Genomic DNA, 20,330 nt, shown 5'->3' with positions numbered 1-20,330 from the left:
GCACCTCTAATTATGGCCTTCAGCCAAAATGAAGTAACTTCTTTCTTTTCATTCTGAACATGCATTTACAGAAGGCTCTTTTAGAACCAGGAGTGTGGTGCCTTCCTCAGGCACCATGCAGTAAGTCCTCCCCGCGGTAGGGCTGGGGGCAGCAACTGCTCCTCGCCTCCCTTTGTGAAGGGAGAAGTCTGGGCCCTGAAGGGTTGTGTTAGTCCAGGTTGGCAGAGGCAGGCACCAGACAAGGTCCACTCCTCCACCCACCTCCTTGCCCAGTGCTCCGATGGGTTACCAAGGAGCTTCTTCAAGATGCAGATCTATAGAATCTGATTTGTAGGTCTTGCAGAATCTCAGGGATCTGTGACACCTCTCCTCAGAGAAAGGCCCAAGTGCACATACAAGTTTTGCCACATTTTTTCCCATCCATTGGCCCCCAGGTCAGGACCTCTGCCCTGGAATTTCAAGCAGTAGTTTTTAACACTGGTTATGAGTCACAGTGCCCCATGGAGCTTGTTAGAAATGCAGATTCCTGTCCACCCTACTCCCACCACTCTCTCTCCTACCACGCCTACAGAATCGGCAGGCCCTGAGCATGTGAATGTTTTTTTAAAACTCCTCAATGATTCTGACGTGAACTCCTGGTAAGAGCCTCTGACCCACACCTAGGATCATTGATCTCTTGTGTCCCAGATGCCAAAATTAGCAAGGTGGTATCTGAAGACATCACTGCAGAGTGCAGTTGAGGAGAAGGATACAACTGATAGGGACAAAGAAGAGAGAGGAAGAAGAAGAGAGAAGGGGTGGGTGTAGGTAATGGGGCGAGTGGCCCTTGTTATCCCTTTGCCCCTTGAGGTCTGGGTCCCTCGGGGGTTTCATGCTGCCTCTGTAGTGCCCTGAGTGCTGTTGAAACCCCTCAGAGTCCCGGTGCGGGGGTAGGATGGGAAAAAGGTACTCAGAGAGTTGGCGAACCCTTCCTCTCATTCAGAGCAGCCTCTGTCTGCTTCCCACTGGGGCCTGTCTCACAGAGGCTTGGTGACCTTGTATGCTACACCATAGTTGAGAACTGGAGTCTAGGGCAGTGGTCGCAGCCCAGACTGCTCAGAAGTTCTGGCCCCCTCCCATCCCAGCTGAACTGGAATTTTAGGAACTTAGGCCAAGGAGTCTTTTATTACTCAGCTCCAGGAGATTGCTGATGATAGATAGCGAGGGCCTTAGGAACCGCTGGCTCAGACCAGCTTTCAAAGTGAAAACTGCATTGAACACTGTGACCCAGTGCATATTTGGGTGTGACTGAAAGGAAGCTTCCATGAAGCAACAAGTACCCCAGTTACGCACAGGACACACTGATGGTTTTTAATTCTGTTATATTTCATTCTTTAAACTGCCATGTCATGACCCACTAAATTGATTTCCCAGCCTACTTTTAGGTCACAACCCATAGTTTTCAAATGGTGGTCTAGACATGGTTTTTACTTCAGACAGTTAAATTTATACCTATAAACCGCTTTGAGTGTATCTTTTTTTTTTTTTTAGTGGATAAAATGTTCTCTAAGTTTAATTTTGAAGTACTGTGTTTCTACTTGAAAGGTGCTTCTAACATGAAATAATTTAAAAATATAATTTAAAACATACTAAATAAGGCACTGAGGTGTAGTGGAAAGAGTTCTGGACTAAGAATCTATCTCTTTGAAGGGAATTTTGTTATAACAATTTCAGCATTAGTGTTGAGGGGGAGAATCAACACTAAGCCTGATTAAAACATTAAGAATACATATCTTGCAACAAATCATGGGGGAATATAGACAGTGGCTGGTTGCTTTGGTTTCTCTTACATTGCGTTGACCCAAAGAAAGCAACTTTTTAAGTTATTTGTAGTAATGGGATCAGGACAGTATATTAAAATCTGGAAAATTGTTTTCATGGTATTAGTAGTCAACAAAGAGAAAAGACAGGGCCTTGTTCTCATCTGAAGTAACTCACTTCCCCCAAGAGTAAAATGTGTGTGCCTTTAAGCATGTTTGTATTAAACATAGCAGCCCCCTTTCTGTCTGGGCCCCTGGCCCCAACCCTCAGTCCTGTCTGAACACAGGGAGCACCTGGGCTCATCACAGACCCCAGCATTTTTTCCCTCTCTATGAATTTAGCCAGACATAAAACGGTAGTAAGAATTTTTATAGTAGAATTGAGCAGCTTAGTTAAGTGTTATGATTGATTTACCTTGTACATTTCAGATTCTGAATTGAAAAATATATACTGATGAAATCATGGCTTTTAGTTAACTACCTACAGGTTAATCAGTGTTTTTCTAAATAAAAATAGGGGATTTGGTTGGATGTGAAATATTAGAATGTCCATTGAACTGCAGGTTGCTTTTTTGTTAATAACCTCATAATATGTATAGCATAAAATTGATGGCTTTTACATTATGCTCCACTGAAGGATTTTTGTTGTGTTTTGTTAAGGATATCTCATTTTCTTTTGTTCATCTGACAAATACTTTTTGAGCATCTACTCTCTAACAGGCATTTCTTTAAGCTCCAGGAATTCAGCAATGAACAAAAGAGAAGAGATCCCTGCTCTTCTGGAGCTGACAGTGGGGAAGGCAGGTAGCAAACAAGTAAATAAGCAAGAAAATATTGTGCTTTGCAGAGAACTAAAACAGGGTTATGTAGTGAGAGTGGGGGCCTTTTTAGATTGGGGGGGCCCCTCCAAGGAGGTGGCATTTAGGCTGAGGCCTGGATGACCAAGAAGAGTCTGCTATGCAAAGATGGGGCCGAACCTTCCAGGCAGAGGGGACAGTGATGCGGAGGCCCAAGACTGACAGCTCCTTTTTCTGACTTGTTGGCCCTTGAGTGCCCAATGTGGAGTGGGACTCCGTAACTGTTGAATGAAGGATGAGTGCACACAAGACTGGCACCATCCTTTGCATGGTTGCCAAGGCTACAACGTATGGCTGTGCCTTGATGTTTTCAACCAGCACCCACTGGGGGATGCTTCAGTTGCTGCTGCAGTCATCTATCTTTTGATAAGCCTGATTAAATAACTTCCTGTCTATGTTAACCAAGCCTTAGAAAATAGTCATTGTCACTGACTAATTTTCCATTGATTTAAAAAGTGGCATTTTAATTTTATCTTTAAAATTCTCATTTTTTCCTGAAGTGGATAATGTCTTTAAGGCTGTAGATTTATGAGTTCTGGAAAGTTCAGTAGCTGCAGAGCCCTCTTCTAGTGAAAAACAGTGGACTCCATGATCATCAGCACCTCCCGAATGGCTACGTTAAAGAAGCCACACCATGGAACTTGTCCCTGCTTGAATTAGCATGAATTGCCTACCGGTTTCATTCATTGTTTCCATTCTACTTGGGGCTGGGTGAGGATGACTTTGAAAGTTTGTGAACCTATGGCCTAAACTCCAAGCATTGGTCTTAATAAACCTTTCTGAGATCATTTCTGAAAAAAAACTGAACAGATTACACATCTCTGCTTCTTTTTGGAAAAGAGGTCAGAGTACTGGCCCAGCCTCAGTGGCCTGTTATAAAGTTGGCCATTCTGATCATTGATTAGCAGTTAGTGAAGAAACTTCCCCTTTGAAGATGTGGGCTCTTGTAGTTCCATTACTCATTAAAAGAAACTCTCTCAACTAAGAAGCAAATGAATTCCCTCTCTGGAATTCTGGATGAAAGCATACCTCCCCTGTTGGAGTACAGTGTGTGTGTGTGTGTGTGTGTGTGTGTGTTTGTGTGTGTGCGTGCACGGATGTGTGTTCTTGCTATCCTCTCTGATGAATTATATCTCCCATAGCACCTTGGGCTTGGTCAGCCCAAGGACCAGAACCTGGGCATTTGGAGGCCACAGTGGCTTTCTTACCACCCCTCCCTCCTGTACAGAACCTGAGTGGTGGCCTCTGAGGTTTCCTAACCCAGCTGACACAGCTTGGGGATCTAAGGAGTTTGGTTCCCTCAACAACTATACACTTAGAATGCCTGCTGTGTGCTAGGCAGAAACGAGATGCTGGAGAATTTTGTTCATGGATGTACCACAAGCCTTTTGGAAGACTGTGGCAGCTATTTTATCTCTGCTGAGACTCAGCTGAGAACTGAAAACTGAAGATAACTAAGTGACGTGCTGCTCTGGAATCATAGAAGTGAAAGGAGCAGTATAATCCCTCCAGTCATAGAACCCACAGAGCTCTGGAGATGTAGAGAGCAGAGGAGGGATGTGTAAGAGTCTGGGAAACCCTGAAGGTGGTCCAGGCCTTGCTCCCTCTTTCCATTTCATTATGGAAGCTGGTCACTTGCTTTGAGTGAGATGCACTGGCCAAGGTTATGGGGCTTCTGCATTTTGCAAAGGAAGCGGTGTGAGGTGCTAAAGTTTAGGGGCCAGGGGTCAGGTTGGGGTGTCGGCTCATTACTTAGGCAAATTACTTAGCCTCTCTCTGCCTGGTTTCCTCGTCCGTAAAACGCATCCAAGCTCCACAGGGAAAGGGCCGTGTGTTCATCCACCAGTGCATCCCCAGCACCCCTCACAGTACCTGTCAGAGTGCCTATTCACATGTAATTGTTACCCGTGTCATATTGTTGTGTCTCACGTTAAAGACAGGCTGAAAAGGATTTTTATGTGTTCTGATCACAGTGTCACTTAAACTAACCAGTTATTATCCTTAAACACCATAAATATGTTGAGTTGTTCATTTTCCTACTCTTCTATTCAGGGGTGAAAGGGACAGTGACATTTCCATGTTGTCCACTTAGCATTCGATGTTGTGAAAATCAGCTGGATCGCGGGAACTTGAAGGTGCTTTCTGTGAATTCATGTTCACAGCCACTTTCTTTGCAGCAGCCCTGTCTTGGGACCAGGTACCCACTGCCCTGCATTGCTTGCCTCCCTCTTCCCAGGTACAATTTCACAATGCTGGCCCTCTCATCTTCGTTCCTGCTGTTAGCCTATCTCCTGACCCATTGGTGTGGCAGCGTGGGCTTCATCTTGGCCAACTGCTTCAACATGGGCATTCGGATCACACACAGCCTTTGCTTCATCCACCACTACTACCGGAAGAGCCCCCACAAGCCCCTGGCCGGCCTGTTCCTGTCGCCAGTCCTCCTCGGGGCATTTGCCCTCAGTGGTGGCATTACTGCTGTTTCCGAGGTGAGGCGCCCCGCAGCCTTCACACCACATGATTTTGCAGCATGTCCACTGTCCCTCATTCCAGGCAACCCGTTCCTGCTCTACCTGACCCAGCTGGACAAGTACTTGCTTCCTCTTACCCGTTCCCCTAAGCTTCTGGGACAGCATCTTATGATAGAAATGACTGATCAGTGGTACCCGTGGGAACAGAGTAGACCCTAGTACATAGCTGTCTTGCCTTTACCTGACTGGAAGCTGGAGTGGTAGGGCCTCCACTCCCCCTGGCTTGCCCCAGAGAAAGGAGGTACGGCTGGGGGCCCAGGGCAGTGACAGTGGTTTCTTTCTGCAGGTGTTCCTCTGCTGTGAGCGGGGCTGGCCAGCCATGCTGTTGCACGTCGCTGTGGGGGCCCTCTGTTTGGGAGCGACTCTTGGGACAGCGTTCCTCACAGAGACCAAGCTGATCCACTTTCTTAGGACTCAGTTAGGTGTGTCGAGACTCACTGACAAAACGACGTGAACTTGCAGAAGCCTTGTGGCACCTGGACCAGCTGTGGGGCAGTTTTGTGGGTGGAACATGTTTTCTATGCAGAAGAGCCCAGTTAGGGGTCTGTAGTGGAGCGAGACCAACATACAGGTGAGTCATCAGAGCGAACCACCAGACCAAACACTTACTGTCCATTTGAGGTTTCAGACAGCAAGGAGGAGTTCCATTTTTAAGGGAAGACCAAAAAGCTTTTAAAATAGATACAATTATTTTTTTCACCATTTTGTTGTAATCAGCATTTTTCTTTTTGAATAATGTGTTAATTCTTTTTGGTTGAGATTGACCTTCAGAACTACATGTTCCAACAAACTCTGTCTTGGATGGTAATAGTTAATAATCTTCTGGCCCAGAAGGAGAGATGTAGCCACTTTACCCTCCACAGGAATATTTAACATATTCTATAAAAGCTGGAAGGAGACTTGATGTTATGTGATGTTGTACACCAAACAAGAACAAGTTGGCCCTGGAGTTGTGGCTTTCCCCACGTCAACACTGTGGCCTGGTTGTTTAGCAAAGGAGAAATGTTGCTCAATGAGAAATTCAAGAAATGAAGACACAGTCTTTCAGATCACATTTCCCACAGTTAGCCAGGCAGAGTCACGTCTCTCCCCTTCATGGCTGTCCCCCACTCCCACCCCCACCCCCAGGCCAGCACATGTCTTCCCACAGCAGGGGAAAGCCGGCTCACGACCTCTGGCCTGGCCACTTGAGAGAGGAGGGCTTTGAAGGACACTGTGATCCTTCGTGATCTACTCTGAAGGGAACACCGCTTTGCAGTTGGCTGTAACTTCTCATGAGGAGATTGCACAGATGACAACTAAAGTTGAATAGAGGTGTCTTTTTTCCCATCAGAATGAAATAGGGTAAATTCTATATGGCATGTGTCACTGAATCACACCCTTCCCCCGCTGACCTGTTACTTCCAGCACTGGTCAGTACACCGGAATTCCAGCCCCAGGACAAGACTGGCAGGCCTGCGGATCTGGTCCTTCAGGCTACAATGTGAGCCCAGGCTAAGGCTTGCCTCCCTGCCCTGCACCCAGCAGGTGCTGTTCTCAGGCAGAAAAGCATTCTTCTTCTTTCATTAATGTATTACTATATTAACTGATGTAATTAATGTATTAATTAATTAGATGTGATTGACCTTTGGAGCTACATGCACAGACTATATCTTGGGTGGTAATAGCTAGTAATCATCTAGCCCCGATGTCCCCAAACTTTCTATGTTTACACCCAGAGAGCAGGGAAGCTTGTATCAGATGGCAGTTTGGCTGAAATGCACACATTTAAATCCACTGGCCCAGAGCCAAAGCCAAGAGGCCAAGGATTAAGACCCACCAGTGGACCAAGACTAGGACCCAGTCACCTGGACACCTTTTTATCTATTCAAGGAGAGAATGCTTCGTGTTAATTGCAGGGAAAGTAGCTAAATGCAAGGTGTCACTGAACAATCAGAGGCCCTCCAGAATCATGGGCTTGGTCATGTTTTGTAAGGCAGGGTCAGCCTACCTCAGAAGAACTGATTGCCCCGTGGGGTAGGGTGGGTGGCACACACAGAAGGCAGCCCCCCGCCCCCAAGTACTTTTTTTTTTTTTTAATAAATTTATTTATTTATTTATTTTTGGCTGAGTTGGGTCTTTGTTGCTGCACGTGGACTTTCTCTAGTTGCAGCGAGCGGGGGCTACTCTTTGTTGCGGTGCTCGGGCTTCTCATTGTGGTAGCTTCTCTCTTTTTTTTTTTTAATAAATTTTATTTATTTATTTATTTATTTATTTATTTATTTAGGCTGCGTTGGGTCTTTGTTGCTGCACACAGGCTTTCTCTAGTTGTGGCGAGCGGGAGCTACTCTTCGTTGCAGTGTGCAGGCTTCTCATTGCGGTGGCTTCTCTTGTTGCGGAGCACAGGCTCTAGGCACACAGGCTTCAGTAGCTGTGGCACGTGAGCTTAGTAGTTGTGGCACCCAGGCCCTAGAGCACAGGCTCAGTAGTTGTGGCACACAGGCTTAGTTGCTCCGCGGCATGTGGGATCTTCCCAGACCAGGGCTCGAACCCATGTCCCCTGCATTGGCAGGCGGATTCTTAACCACTGCGCCACCAGGAAAGGCCCCCCAAGTACTTTTTTTTGTCTTTTGAATGCACAGAAATGGGCTTCCAGCCCTCACAAGTTCCTTCTCTGCTGCCATTGACCACCCTTCTCTCCCCTAGAACCCTGTCACCCAACCCCTGCCCACTTGACCCCAGACTCAAAGTGTGGTCCTCGCACCACCTGCCTCAGAATCACCTGGATTGCAAGTTATAAATGTAGGTTTCCAGGATCCATTCCAGACCTTTGGCCTCTGCGTCTCTGGGGCAGGACTTTGGGACCAGCTTTTTCGGCAAACTGAGGTTGGCACACCCCATTATCCTCACCAGCCTCAGTGCCCAGGGCCAGTCGTGCTCGTGTTCACAGTGTCCATTCCCAGCTCTAGGAAGACAGCTGCCATTGCCTGAGCAGCAATGCTGACGCCCCACCTCCTCGGGAGCAGGAACACCATGGCTCCCACTCTGTTTTCCAGCTTGGAGAGCCTCTGTGTCTGACAGCAAGGGCTCATGCTCATCTCGTCCCCATGCGGCCGGGCTCTGCTATCAGCACGGGGCTGCCACAGTCAGGGCCAGCGCCTCTTGAGAGATGGCCAGCTGGGACGGCCACCGGGGACTGCTTCCTGTGGCCTGCTTCCCTGTTTATAGAAAGAGGAGTCCCCGTGGCCCAGGGTTTTGGGAAGTGGGTGTTGTCCCATTACTAACGCCTGCTTCCCGGGCTCCAGCACTTGGGCAGCAGGCCCTTTGCAGCCATGGCCTCTGCCTCTGTCCCCGCTGCTCCCTGGAGCACAGCTGGGCCCGACCACTCGCTCTGGGGCTTTCCCCCTGTTCCCCTAGAGCCACACCTGTGCCTCAGGGTGCTTGCATACATGGGTGCTGAGCTGCCCCACGTTACCCAAGAAGGGTTTTGCGGGGGGAATCACACTTGAGGCTTTAAGTGCCACTCAAAATATAGTGAGGCTACTTCTCCATGGAAACAAGTCTCTAAAGCACATGCATTTATGAAACAAAGAAGCTTTTGTTGGTGAGGATAACAGCATTTCTTCTTTCTGTGCTGCTCTGGCCACATGTGTGTTGGTGTCTTCAGGTTTGGCCTGTCAGGTCCCTCCGTGAGGGGATGCTGCTGTGCTACTTAATGCCTCCTCAGCTGTGACTTCTGGCTCAGGAGATGCTGTATACTCTGCCCCACTCCCTGCCGCTTACCACCTAATTCACCAGGGCACCTCCTCCCTCCTGTCTTTTTTTAAAACCATGTATTCATAGTGCTAGTTTCATGTCAATTTCCCCATTTTAAAATGAATAAATTATTTTCTTCACATCTCTGTGAAGATGTTTCATACTACTTCTGCTTCCAAAAAAGAAACAAAAACTCTTAAATTTCAAAAGGAAAGTGGGCAAGTACCTTGAGTATGTGAATCATTTTTATTCCTCATCAGAACGCTTCTCCCTACGTTGACGTTACTGGACCATGATTCTGACTTTGAAAGAGGGGCTGGATTCCTGGCCCCTGCGATGGAGCTTTCTGTGTCCCAGACTGACAGGCCTGGCAGTTTATTCACTGCCTTTCCCTTCCACCCAAAGTAGTGCTTCCCATTGTTGATAGCATTTTCTCTTTCCTATCTTCTCTGTCTGGCCTGTCCTTGTCTTGGTCATGTTTTTAAAATATGCAGCCATTTTTGGCAGGTCAGAACTAATATCAGGGCAGGGAGGACAAGTGTGTGATTTTAGGCCTGTGGGTTTTAGGGAGTCCAGGGTACTCCTTCACCTTTATATCTTCCTCATTCGGGTGCTTGACTCGTGTATTTTATTTGGAAATGAGACTTCTGAGCCAATCACATGCAGGTGGAAAGTGATTTGTTTTACTGCTGTTTACCTGAGTGAATGTCCTTAATGTTGTAAATATTTTATTGATATTTGTTAATTAACTTTCTTTTTTTTTTTTAAACAGGGTTTTTTATTTTTATTTATTTTTGGCTGCATTGGGTCTTCGTTGTTGCACGCGGGCTTTCTCTAGTTGAGGCGAGCGGGGGCTACTCTTCGTGGCAGTGCACAGGCTTCTCATTGCGGTGGCTTCTCTTGTTGTGGAATGCGGGCTCTAGGCGCGAGGGCTTCAGTAGTTGTGGTGCGCGGGCTCAGTAGTTGTGGCTCGCGGCTCTAGAGCACGGGCTCAGTAGTTGTGGCGCATGGGCTTTGTTGCTCTGTGGCATGTGGGATCTTCCCAGGCCAGGGCTCGAACCTGTGTCCCCTGCATTGGCAGGCTGATTCTTAACCAGTGTACCACCAGGGAAGACCAAATTTCTTTTTTTTAAGATTTTTTTTTAAATTCTATTTTATTTTACTTTATTTTATTTATTTATTTTTGGCCACACTGTGCGGCATGTGGGATCATAGTTCCCCGACCAGGGATGAAACCCACGCCCCCTGCAGTGGAAGTGCAGAGTCTTAACCACTGGGCCACTGGGGAAGTCCCTAATTAACTTTCAAGGGTAGCAAGAAAGGTGTTTTATTTGAAGAGTTTGGGGGGAAAGGAAGACTCATTGATTTGCATCATCAGTCCGACCCCAATTACTGTGGCACAATCATTCCCCCTACTTAGTGTCATTCCTTCTTAACCAGAACCATCTGGGTGTATCAGAGTGAAATAGGGAAAATGGGCTCCTAATGTAGTTCAGCCTCCTTTAGGGGCCTAATGAAGGAAGTCTTATAAATACTTCTTAATTATCCTCCAGATTAATTAGCCAAAGTTGCTAGGTGCCCCTGTCCCAAAGTGCAGTCAACTCTTGGCCTGTCAGCTTCTCCATCCTTCTGGGGTAGTATGGCTTAGAGGGAAAGTGCTAGAGGTGAGCTGTAGGGAGTTAAGTCTTTCCCTTCACGAACGGGGTCCTCACCAGAGTAGGTGCACCTAGAACCCTGTCAAGGCTGCAGCACGCTCATGGAGACCCCTCCCCATGGCTTGTCAAACCTGTTACAGTACACCCTGTCCCACATTGAGCATAACAGATATGTAAGTATGCAGGAGTTGTGGTTGGCTAACTCTCCTGGTGATATGTTCTGTAGACATTTGAACATCAGCTTTGAAGCTTTGTGTTCGGATCCAGTAAGTTTTTTTCCATCTCAGTCATTTCTGTAGGTTCCTGAAGAGTTGAAGGGGCCTGGATTCTGCGCCTATGAGGCTGAATAAACAAAGGGCCCCAGGGGGCTTGAGAAGGAGGAGAGGGGGTGCCTGGATGGCTGCCTCACCATGAGGCTAGCAGGTGCTGGGTGCTGGGGCAGCTCCTGGTTTCTCTGCTCCTCCTGGCTTCACACTGGGGTGATACCCACCTGTCCTGGGGACCAGATGGTGGGCAGTCAGGCTGGTGGGCAATGAGAGGAGGAGTTCCCAGATATAGGTGCTGCTCTCGGGTAGGGGTCCACGTTCTTCCAATGATGAGACAGTCTCTTTCTTTCTTTTTTTAATATTTATTTATTTATTTGGTTGCACTGGGTCTTAGTTGCGGCTCACAGGCTCCTTAGTTGCGGCTCGCTGGCTCCTTAGTTGCAGCAGGTGGGCTCCTTAGTTGTGGCATGTGAACTTTTAGTTGCGGCATGCATGTGAGATCTAGTTCCCTGACCAGGGATCGAACCCGGGCCCCCTGCATTGGGAGCATGGAGTCTTAACCACTGCGCCACCAGGGAAGTCCCGAGACAGTCTCTTTCACCACCTTTTATCTCCTGCTTGCAGTCTCTCCTCTCGGGTTTAAGCTCTGTTCTGTACGCAAAGCCCCAGAGGAGAAATGGAACTGGCCCAGGTTAGCTACTGTGGGCCATGGGTCATAAGGGAGCCAGTGGATGGGCCACCCTCGGGGCAGCTGAGTGCCCAGTTCAATCAGCTCTCACTGGGTAGGGGCTGGGCAGGGTGGCATGGTTCATCCGGAGTTGCCCCTTCAGCCTCAGAGGAGCTGCCCAAGGGCCTGTGATGTAACACCCAACTTGTGAGGGAATGATCTAGTCCACCATTTACTTGTCTCATTACCTCCCTCCATCCAAAAATGTGTCCCTGTTGGCTCTACTGTCACAGTGCTGCCCTGGTCTGACCAATGCACTTGGCAGAGGCCACCTGGGTTCAGAGTGCTCAGTGGGAAGGGGACCTGAAAACCTGGCAACTCTCAGTCCTTTAATCTCATCCGCATCACAAACTGGGGCCTTGGAACGGGGCTCTGATGCTGTCAACGCAGTAAACAGTGACTAATTAAGACACGACTGCATTAGTCACGTTGGAGGTGACAACTGATCAGCATGTTTCGGGTTCGTGTCTGAGAGATCCTGACACACTTTTCAATTATGTGGAACTAATAGTGTGCGGCTTCCACGCAGCCGTGTCGGGCGGGAGAGAAGGAGAGTCTGAAATGAAAGCCTGACTCACTGTGGCTCTTCACTCGCTTCTCTGCACTGCTTTTTGAAAATCACAAAAGTTGACACCAGGGAGCGTGGCATTAGGGGGACCAGAGGGCATCTTTCAGAAGGAGAGTTATGAGACAACTCCGGGTGACACAGGAGCCTCGGTCCTTTCGGGAGGTGTGTGTTGTGAACCCCAGCGTTGACTAGCCCCAGCTTCCCCTGGGCTCGGGGCACACTCTCGTCATCAGGGACTGGCACGGCCAGGCAGGGAGAACCATGAGGACCCAGGAGAACCAAAACCCTTACCCGTGAGGGAAACGGCAATGTTTTCCCCCACATGTAATCCCAACCAAACTAGGGAATGTTGCTAAAATATCTTTCCTTTTTGTTTCCCCCAGGGCATTAACACAACAATTTTATGAACAAACCAGATTAGCACAGCGCATTTTTATGTTCTTGAGCTAGAGCTGAAGATTCCTTTCTTCCTCATGTGGCTTGTGAAATCCCTAAGTGGCATCTCTCCAATGACAAGACGATGTTCTTGCAGGTGTGCAGATGTCCAGCTCTGGGGGGCAATAGAAAGGATAGAGCTACTTGAATTTTTTTTCTTTTTTCTTTAGTAAGCGGGAGTGACATCATACGGGGCTGATGGCAAGATGCCCAAGCACACTGGCCACTCATCCTTGCCTCTTTTCAGCTCTCCCTGCAGCAACCCTACAAACATATGGCTGAGAGCCAGGCTCTGGGGGAAGACCCCAGAGGTGTCCTGCCCGCGGCGTTCCTTCCATGTGCACCACCACCAGGGAAGTCCGCTCGCGTCCATGTCTGCCTTCTGAAATACACGAACAGAGTTTTGCTTTCTAAGCGGCCCATGGTGTCATATACATGGTTATACTCCAGCCTGGCTGCCCTTTTCTAACTCAATGGGTGACCTTGAACAAGCCTCCCTCGCTCTACCACCTGTGGCGCACTGAGCACGTGCCACGTACCATCTACCTTTGGGCTCCGTTCCTCCCTCAGGTTAACAAGGGCTGGATTTGAGCTGTAGTGATAACATTGAGCCTGAGGAGATGGACGGGCCATCCAGCTCCTACTCCAACTGGAGCAGCACCCTTTTTATCTGTTTTGAAAATTAGGGGTTAGTCTAAGAATTTGCTTGAAAAAAAGGTTCTTTCTGTTAAAAACAAAAACAAAAAACCCCACGTTTTTTGAAATCCACGATTTTGAATGTTTTAAACCTCCTCGCTGACCTTCCATGACTTTTTCTCCCACAATTCCTCTCCCACCTCAGTCTTTATCTCATCTTAAAGAATTTAAGGTAATTGTTTTGCACAGGCATTAGCACGCATAAGAAGTATTTGGGAGAAACAAATCTGGTCAAAAATTATGTTGCGTTACAAAGAAAAAGTTGTCTGTACCCCATGGTCCCCTGTCTGTTGGTGGCCTTGACCCCAGGTGACACCACCAAGGAGTGGGAAGGTAGCTAACTTTGGCCACTCCATCACTTTGTAATCATAGGCAGGAGATGTTGCCTCTCTGTGCCTCAGTTTCCTCATCTGTCAGTAGCCCACCTTGCATAGCCCAGGGAGGATGGAAGGAGAACAGAGGTAGGACAGGCAAATGCAGCTCTGAAAGCCTTGGAGAAAACAACCCATAGCAAGACTCCCTACATGTCCTGTGTGCGCACCTCCCTGCCCGCTTTCTCTTCTGCTCCTCACCCTCGGCCAGTCCTCTCCTGATGCTGTCCACCCCACCCCCTCCCCAGCCCAAGCTCTGTTCTCCCCACCCTCGCTCCTATTAACCCACTCAAGGCCTGTTTACGGCTGGGCCAGCAAAGGAGCGAGAAGTGAGGACATTACAAATACTGGTGATTTAACCACTTTTCTTTAGCCCTGTCACCCCCAGAAGGCACTAAACCCCAAACATGTGGCATTAGTAAACACAGGACCCATCCCTTTTCCCCCGCTTCTGCCTGGTCTTGTTCTTTGGGTGCCCTCGGGAGCCCAGCACCACCTGCTATCCAGTCTCCAACCTCTCACCTCTCCACCCCCTGGGCCCTCGCCCCCGTCAGGTTCAGTTGCTCATGCCCTTGACCCCATCACGCTCCTTTCCCTTTCTTCCAACAGCCCTATTTTCATTCTCCCTTAAGAATTAGGAAGGCAGGGCTTCCCTGGTGGCGCAGTGGTTGAGAATCTGCCTGCTAATGCAGGGGACACGGGTTCGAGCCCTGGTCTGGGAAGATCCCACGTGCCACGGAGCAGCTGGGCCCGTGAGCCACAACTACTGAGCCTGCGCGTCTGGAGCCTGTGCCCCGCAACGGGAGGGGCCGCGATAGTGAAAGGCCCGCGCACCGCGATGAGGAGTGGCCCCCGCTTGCCGCAGCTAGAGAAAGCCCTCGCACGAACCGAAGACCCAACACAGTCAAAAATAAATAAATAAATAAATAAATAAAGTAGCTATAAGAGCACCCAAGCCCTTACATTAAAAAAAAAAAAAAAGAATTAGGAAGGCAGGTTGTGTGTGGGTTCCAGAGAGGGTCTTGGAGGCAGACCCATCCCCACTTCAACCTTGAGCAAGGTAGTTAATCTCTTTGAGCCTCAGTTTACGCATCTAAAACTGGGCATTAGAGCACTTGCCTCATAGGATGTGGCAAGGATTCCATGAGGGGATGGAGGGGCACTGAGCAGGGGGTGCCCTGCACCAGCCCGTTTGCTGTGTGAGTGGAATTATAAATCTGCTGAACAGAGAGGAACTGTGGCCCCTGGGAACATTTGTTTCACGCCTACCTGCTCCCTCCTTCCCACCTAAACCCAGTCCACAGACATGCATGTGGTTGAGTCTTTTTCCCTTCAGTGGCAACATTTCTTTCCCCTTTTCTTGGAGGCAGTGCTGCAGGTGAAGAGGAAACGAAAGATCCTTCTCAGCCCAGCTTGCCTGGAGGAGCTTAGAAGGTGAGGACGTGGGTAACGGAGACTGCCCGAGGCCTTCTGACTCTTGGCCAGCTCAGGTAGGCAAGCCTGGGGAAGCAAAGCCACAGCTTCCAGGGAGAGCCAGCAAATGACCTCTTTCAGGCTCAGCCTGAGTGGCCCCCCAGAGCAAGAGGGGATGCTTCCAAAGCTTGTTAAATGATTTTCAGCAATTTCAGAAATTACCTCAACTGGTAGTTTAAATTTCCCTGTAGCCTTAGATTAAAGCAGAAAGAAGAAAGACCCCAGGTGATAGAAGAGAATGTGGCTTTGTCCAAGGAGGGCCAGCTGCTGTCGGCAGCTTCTGAAGAAAATGGAAGGGTCTGCGATGGTCCTGCCATGTGGGTGGGCGGCCATGGGCACTGGCTCCCCTGACCTCAGCTTTAGGCCTGGGTCATGGTGGCTGTGAGGACACTCCCGAAACGACCCCCGCCGCCAGCCTCGATCTCCAGTTTGCCAGTGTCCTCACCTTGAACCCACTCATCAAAGCTGATCTGAAACTTGTTGAGTTCTTCCTCCTCACCCTAAAAAAGACAACAAAAAACAACCATTGCCTCTGCCATCAGCCTCTCAGACTTAACCTCTATAAACTTCTATTTCGTTTGTTGTTTTTCCTTCTCTGGACTGGGATAAAGGATGCCAGGTTCAGACCAACCAGCTTTCCCCTTCCAGAAGCAGCTGAGAGGAAGAGAAACGCCAGAACCTAGGGTGCCCAGAGGGTTCTGTCTTGAGTGCTGCTATTAAGGTGAGATTTTCCTAAGAAAGGAAGTGGGTTCTGCCCACAGTTAGGACTCAAGGAGAGCAGGGAGACACCAGACATGTCTGGGTCTGGCACCGCTCCTTGGGGAAGGAGTAAGGCTGTTGACCTTTGGTGTCTGGGTCATATCTGAGCAGTGGGGGTCCATCAGGCCTTCCTCTTGCTCCTCTTCTAAAGGAGCTGTGACCTGGGTGTGCCACAGAGCCCGGTGCTCCAGGCCTCCCCACTCCCATCAGCTTCTGTGGGCCACTCCCCCGACTCTGCAAGGTTTCTGGTTGTCTTTGCAGCTTGGGAGATGATGTTTTAGCTCCAGGGACCAGCTGTTGATACAGATAATCAACAGAGCCAGGGAGCCTGAAAATCACGCTCTAATTCCAGGCCTGCCACTGTCTGTTCATAAGATCATCTTCTCCATCTACAAAAGGTTCTGATCCCTACTCACTGTTGCTCTAGGACCATGGTGGGGGCCAAGAAAAAGTCACCATGCAGCACTATTTGGGGTTGAGTGGAGAGTGGGAAAGCAGGTGGGCCTGTGTGCTCCGAGGCTGGAGCCTGGGCCTGCGTTCAGACAGGGGAGCTAGACCAGAGCAGAAATCATCACAGAGTCTAAAATATCTCCGGGTATTGTTCTTCCTGGTAGCAAATGATCTTATCTCTAACAGCATTATGTATTTCAGGTATTTCTTATTTTAACTTATAAGTTGTAAATTATGAAGTATCCTGGGCAGCCAAGTGCCCTGTAGACAGTTAGAAACGCCCCATCCCGTCCATGGCCTCTTTTTACTTTGCATGTGGTGCACACATCTTGCCATGTATACACTGCCCTCTACATTGTTCTTTTTTACTACGCGGTGTACCAGGTAAGTTGTCCCCAGTTTTCCCTACGATTGTAAACCACGTGGTAGAGAATATCTTGACACAGAGACCTCTTCTGCATTTTGCCCACTGATGGAGCCTGAGAGCGCTCTTGCTGTATCAGAGCAGGGCCCTGCCTCTCGGCCCCAGCCTCACCCCAGAGGAAGCCCCGGGATGGAAGGAAGCCTCTCCAGGTCACACTGTGTTAATGACCAGCCAGCCTGGAGCCCAGACCCAGGACCTGCTAGCCAGTGGGCCATACCCCTCCTTTCACATGAAAGAGGCTTTGCACAATGCCAGGCACCCAGGCCATGCTCAGCGGTAACTGTGAGATCATGGCAGCCTGTCACTGGGTCATTCAGCCGACTGTCTTTCCCACTGCAGAAGCCGGGAAACTCCTGGAGGAGCAGTGGACCTTGGTGCCTCTGGTGAGCACAAGCCAGCAACGAGGACCCGACCCTCCAGGCTCCACTGCCTCCTTGGCTGCAGGTGGAGTGTGTCTGGCACAGGGAACTGCTTCCCAAGGTGTCAGGAAAGTCACTGATACCCCAGGTCTCCCCCTGGAGAGTCTAACTAATCAGCCTGGCTAGATGGGGAACTTGGGAACTAAAGCTACCAGTAAACAGAAAGGAAGTGAAACCACCCTCTGCTCCTGCTCCTCCCTCGGGGTGACGTGATCTCCTCAGGGAAGTGGCTTTGGGCCTTGTTTCCCTGCCCAGAGGCATAGGGTGCAGCCGGTTAGGCTGGAGGCCTTATTTGTGCAGCCTTTCTGGGCGCTTGGTGAGCCACCGGCCCATAGGTGGAGTCCATGGTCTTGACCAGGTCACTCCAAGCTCTCAGAGCTGAGTGTGGATCCCTGCTAGGCTGTCTCCCAACTCTGCCACCCTGGACGAGTTACTCTACCTCTCCAGCCTCAGCCTGCTTTCTATCTAAACTCTACCTATTTTTATTTTCAGTTTTTCTTTTGATCAAAAAAACACATGTACATAGTTTTAAAAGATAACCCCCAAAGGGCAGGTTCTGCTCCCCTCCAAGCTTCCTTCTCCTTGGCCCATTGTTTTAGTTCTTTTCGTCATTCCTTCTTCTGTTTCCCTTCATATTTCTAAGTAATCTGCATGTAATGCTATTTCTTGATTGTTTCCACTTTAGAATATTGACCTCCTCGTATGGAAAAATGAGCTCTAATGGCCACCTCCCTGCACACTTACCTTCCCATCCTCCCAGTGTTATGATTTGGGGTAAATTGATATTCATGTTCACATGGTTAAAACTATAGAAACATTGTTCTCTGCTAAACCAAGTAGTATCCTATTTCCTTTCTACTACAATCCTCAGGCTATTAATGGTCTCGTTATTTCATTTGCTTTTTTAAAAATACTTTATGCTGTCCCCTACAAAATTATAAAACGCTGAGCAAACACTATAAAGCTCTTGGCAACATGACTAACCTCAGCAAGTATCACGGAGTCTGTGTTTTCCCTGGAGACTTTGCTCGGGGAGCCTCTCACCCCCCCCTCCTCCACTCTCACGGTCCCATCTGTGGGCCCCTCCCTTCCCCAGAGGGAAAAGGCTCAGAGAAGTTAAGGAACTTTGCCCAACATCATAGCAGTAGTAAGATGGGGGCAGAGATGCGGGCCTAACCCAGGAGATGCAGTTACAGTCAAGAGCCGCCACCCCCTCACCAGAGGATGCTGCAGCCCTGTGGGGCGGCGACCATGTAAACAGGACCACGTGGTGGGTTTAACCTGCAGCAGGATTGCATGTGGTGGGAATTCCCTGGCAGTCCAGTGGTTAGGACGCTTATGGCACTTTCACTTCCATGGGCCCTGGTTCAATCCCTGATCGGGGAACTAAGATAGCACAAGCTGAGCAGTGCAGCCAAAAAAAAAAAAAAAAAAAAGGATTGAACGTGGGGCAGAGGCCTCAGCCCTGACTGCAGAGGGCAGAGGCGGGTCTCCCTGTTCATCCTGAGTGACCCTTCCTGGTAAGTTCCCCCGCATCCACGTCCGTCCCTGTCCCAGGCAGATTTGAGAACAGCCTGAGCCACAAGTCTGCCCGACAGCCAGGTCCACGCGTTTCTCTGACTGCCCATGGCTACCTCCCGTTGAACAGGCTGAACCAGCCCTCACCCAACTGCCAGGCTGACATGTGCCTCCCAGGGCCACTGGCAACCCCCTTATCACAGAGAGACCACTCTCCCACCACCCCAGGTCTCCTTCACTGGGGGACTGAGCTCTGACCCCAGCCCCCATGCTCTGCACTGGAGGCGACTCCTTTCCTTTGCTGGTCACGGTCAGCTAAGGTGAGCTCCTGGGAAAGCGTGGTTCCGAGGGCCCCAGGGGGCCTGGTCATCCAGTTGTTCACACACAGGCAATTCCCAGCCAAGGCCGCCGAGTCCCTAAAGGCAGCGCACACCCCTGAAGGGGACAGAGAGCCTTCTGAGTCCAGAACTCTTGCTGGAAACCCCTGTGCCTCACACGGAAGAGGCCTGTGCATGGTCTGGGGCCTCTGATGACCACCATCCACCCGCCCCTGAAGCTGCCACCAGAGTGTTGTCAGACGGAGGCCAGACCGGCAGGGGATGCTGCCACTGGGCCAGGACCGCCCCTGGGACACAGGAGCTGGTGCAGGACATGTCTCGCTGGCCTCAGCCATCAGGAAGCAAGGAGTGGGCATCAGAGGCACTTGGGAAACGGAAGATGCATAGATCTCTCCAAGCAGCCACATGCCTTCTAAACAGACAGTTGACCACGATTTAATCGGCAGCTCAAATTCAATCTGCTAAGTAGGGAAGAAGAAAGTGTGTGGTTGTCATGGCAACACCAAATTGCCCAGGACTGTTGGTCTCTCAGGTAGGAAAGGGAGGGGAGCAGAGCCCAGCCTCTGTTTCCCTGATGGGGATGTTCTGGGGAACAGGGGCCAGGCTGGACACACCTGCTTTCTTCCAACCACCCCAGCTTGCGGCTGAGGGCCTGAGCCGTGTGGTGTGGTGTAAAGGGGGCTGGCTGGCTCAGGGCCCTCACCCTGGGGTCTGGGGCCCAGGTTGCTCAGCCATGTGTGTTCCAGCCCCACGTCAGAGCAACTGGGATTTGGACCCCCCTTTTCCTCTTACCCCCCAAATCCTATGACTTCCTAGCAGTGCTGTGCCCGCAGGCCTGGTCATGGGCATGTGCACAGCTGGCCTTGCTGGCCTATCCTCTGAGTCCAGTCTGAATGACCAAGAGAACAACAGCCTCACCCAGAGAGTGCCAACCAGAGCCACACGAAGGAAGGTGTGGGGCTGATCCTTCCACTCACAAGTACACCGCACCGCCAGCCTGGCCTCCTTCTCTCCATCAGGAATGGGATGAAGCCATCTGATGGGTTGCCCCCTGTAATCTATGCCAAGCTGGGCCCAGGCCTGGGTGGGGGTGAGTGGTAGAGGAAGGGGCTGCTCAAGTGGAGGAGTTAAGCACTAGGAGCTTCGCCTGCCCTCATACCCACCTCCAAGGCCCTGCTGATCAGCTTCATGTCTGTCTCTGTGGTCCCAGGGCCTGGCCCTAGGAGGTCCGTGGACACTTAACGCATGAATGAATGAGTGAATAGATGAATGAATGAGTGGATGACGTATGGAGTGAGGACTGGGAGCAGAG

At 49.9% G+C, this 20,330-nt stretch overlaps 1 protein-coding gene across 9 annotated transcripts in view; it reads left to right on the top strand.

The window, feature by feature from the left end:
• The window catches only part of RFT1 (RFT1 glycolipid translocator homolog), a 50,170-nt gene extending 31,583 nt beyond the window's left edge, over positions 1-18,587 (top strand). For 3 of the 9 annotated variants that reach the window (XM_082414513.1, XM_082414508.1, XM_082414510.1), the window contains 4 exons: positions 2,533-2,603; positions 4,709-4,791; positions 4,893-5,142; positions 5,471-5,620. In XM_082414513.1, coding sequence (XP_082270639.1) covers positions 2,533-2,603; positions 4,709-4,791; positions 4,893-5,142; positions 5,471-5,487 — 421 coding nt within the window. In that variant the 3' untranslated portion in view covers positions 5,488-5,620. The other 6 variants (XR_014251124.1, XR_014251125.1, XR_014251126.1 and 3 more) reach the window with 6 other exon arrangements.
• The last annotated feature ends 1,743 nt before the right edge of the window (positions 18,588-20,330 follow it).

This window comes from Balaenoptera physalus (genome assembly GCF_965194825.1).
Source record: "Balaenoptera physalus genome assembly, chromosome: 11".
NCBI lineage: Eukaryota > Metazoa > Chordata > Mammalia > Artiodactyla > Balaenopteridae > Balaenoptera > Balaenoptera physalus.
This window is presented reverse-complemented; position numbering and strand designations above follow the sequence as displayed.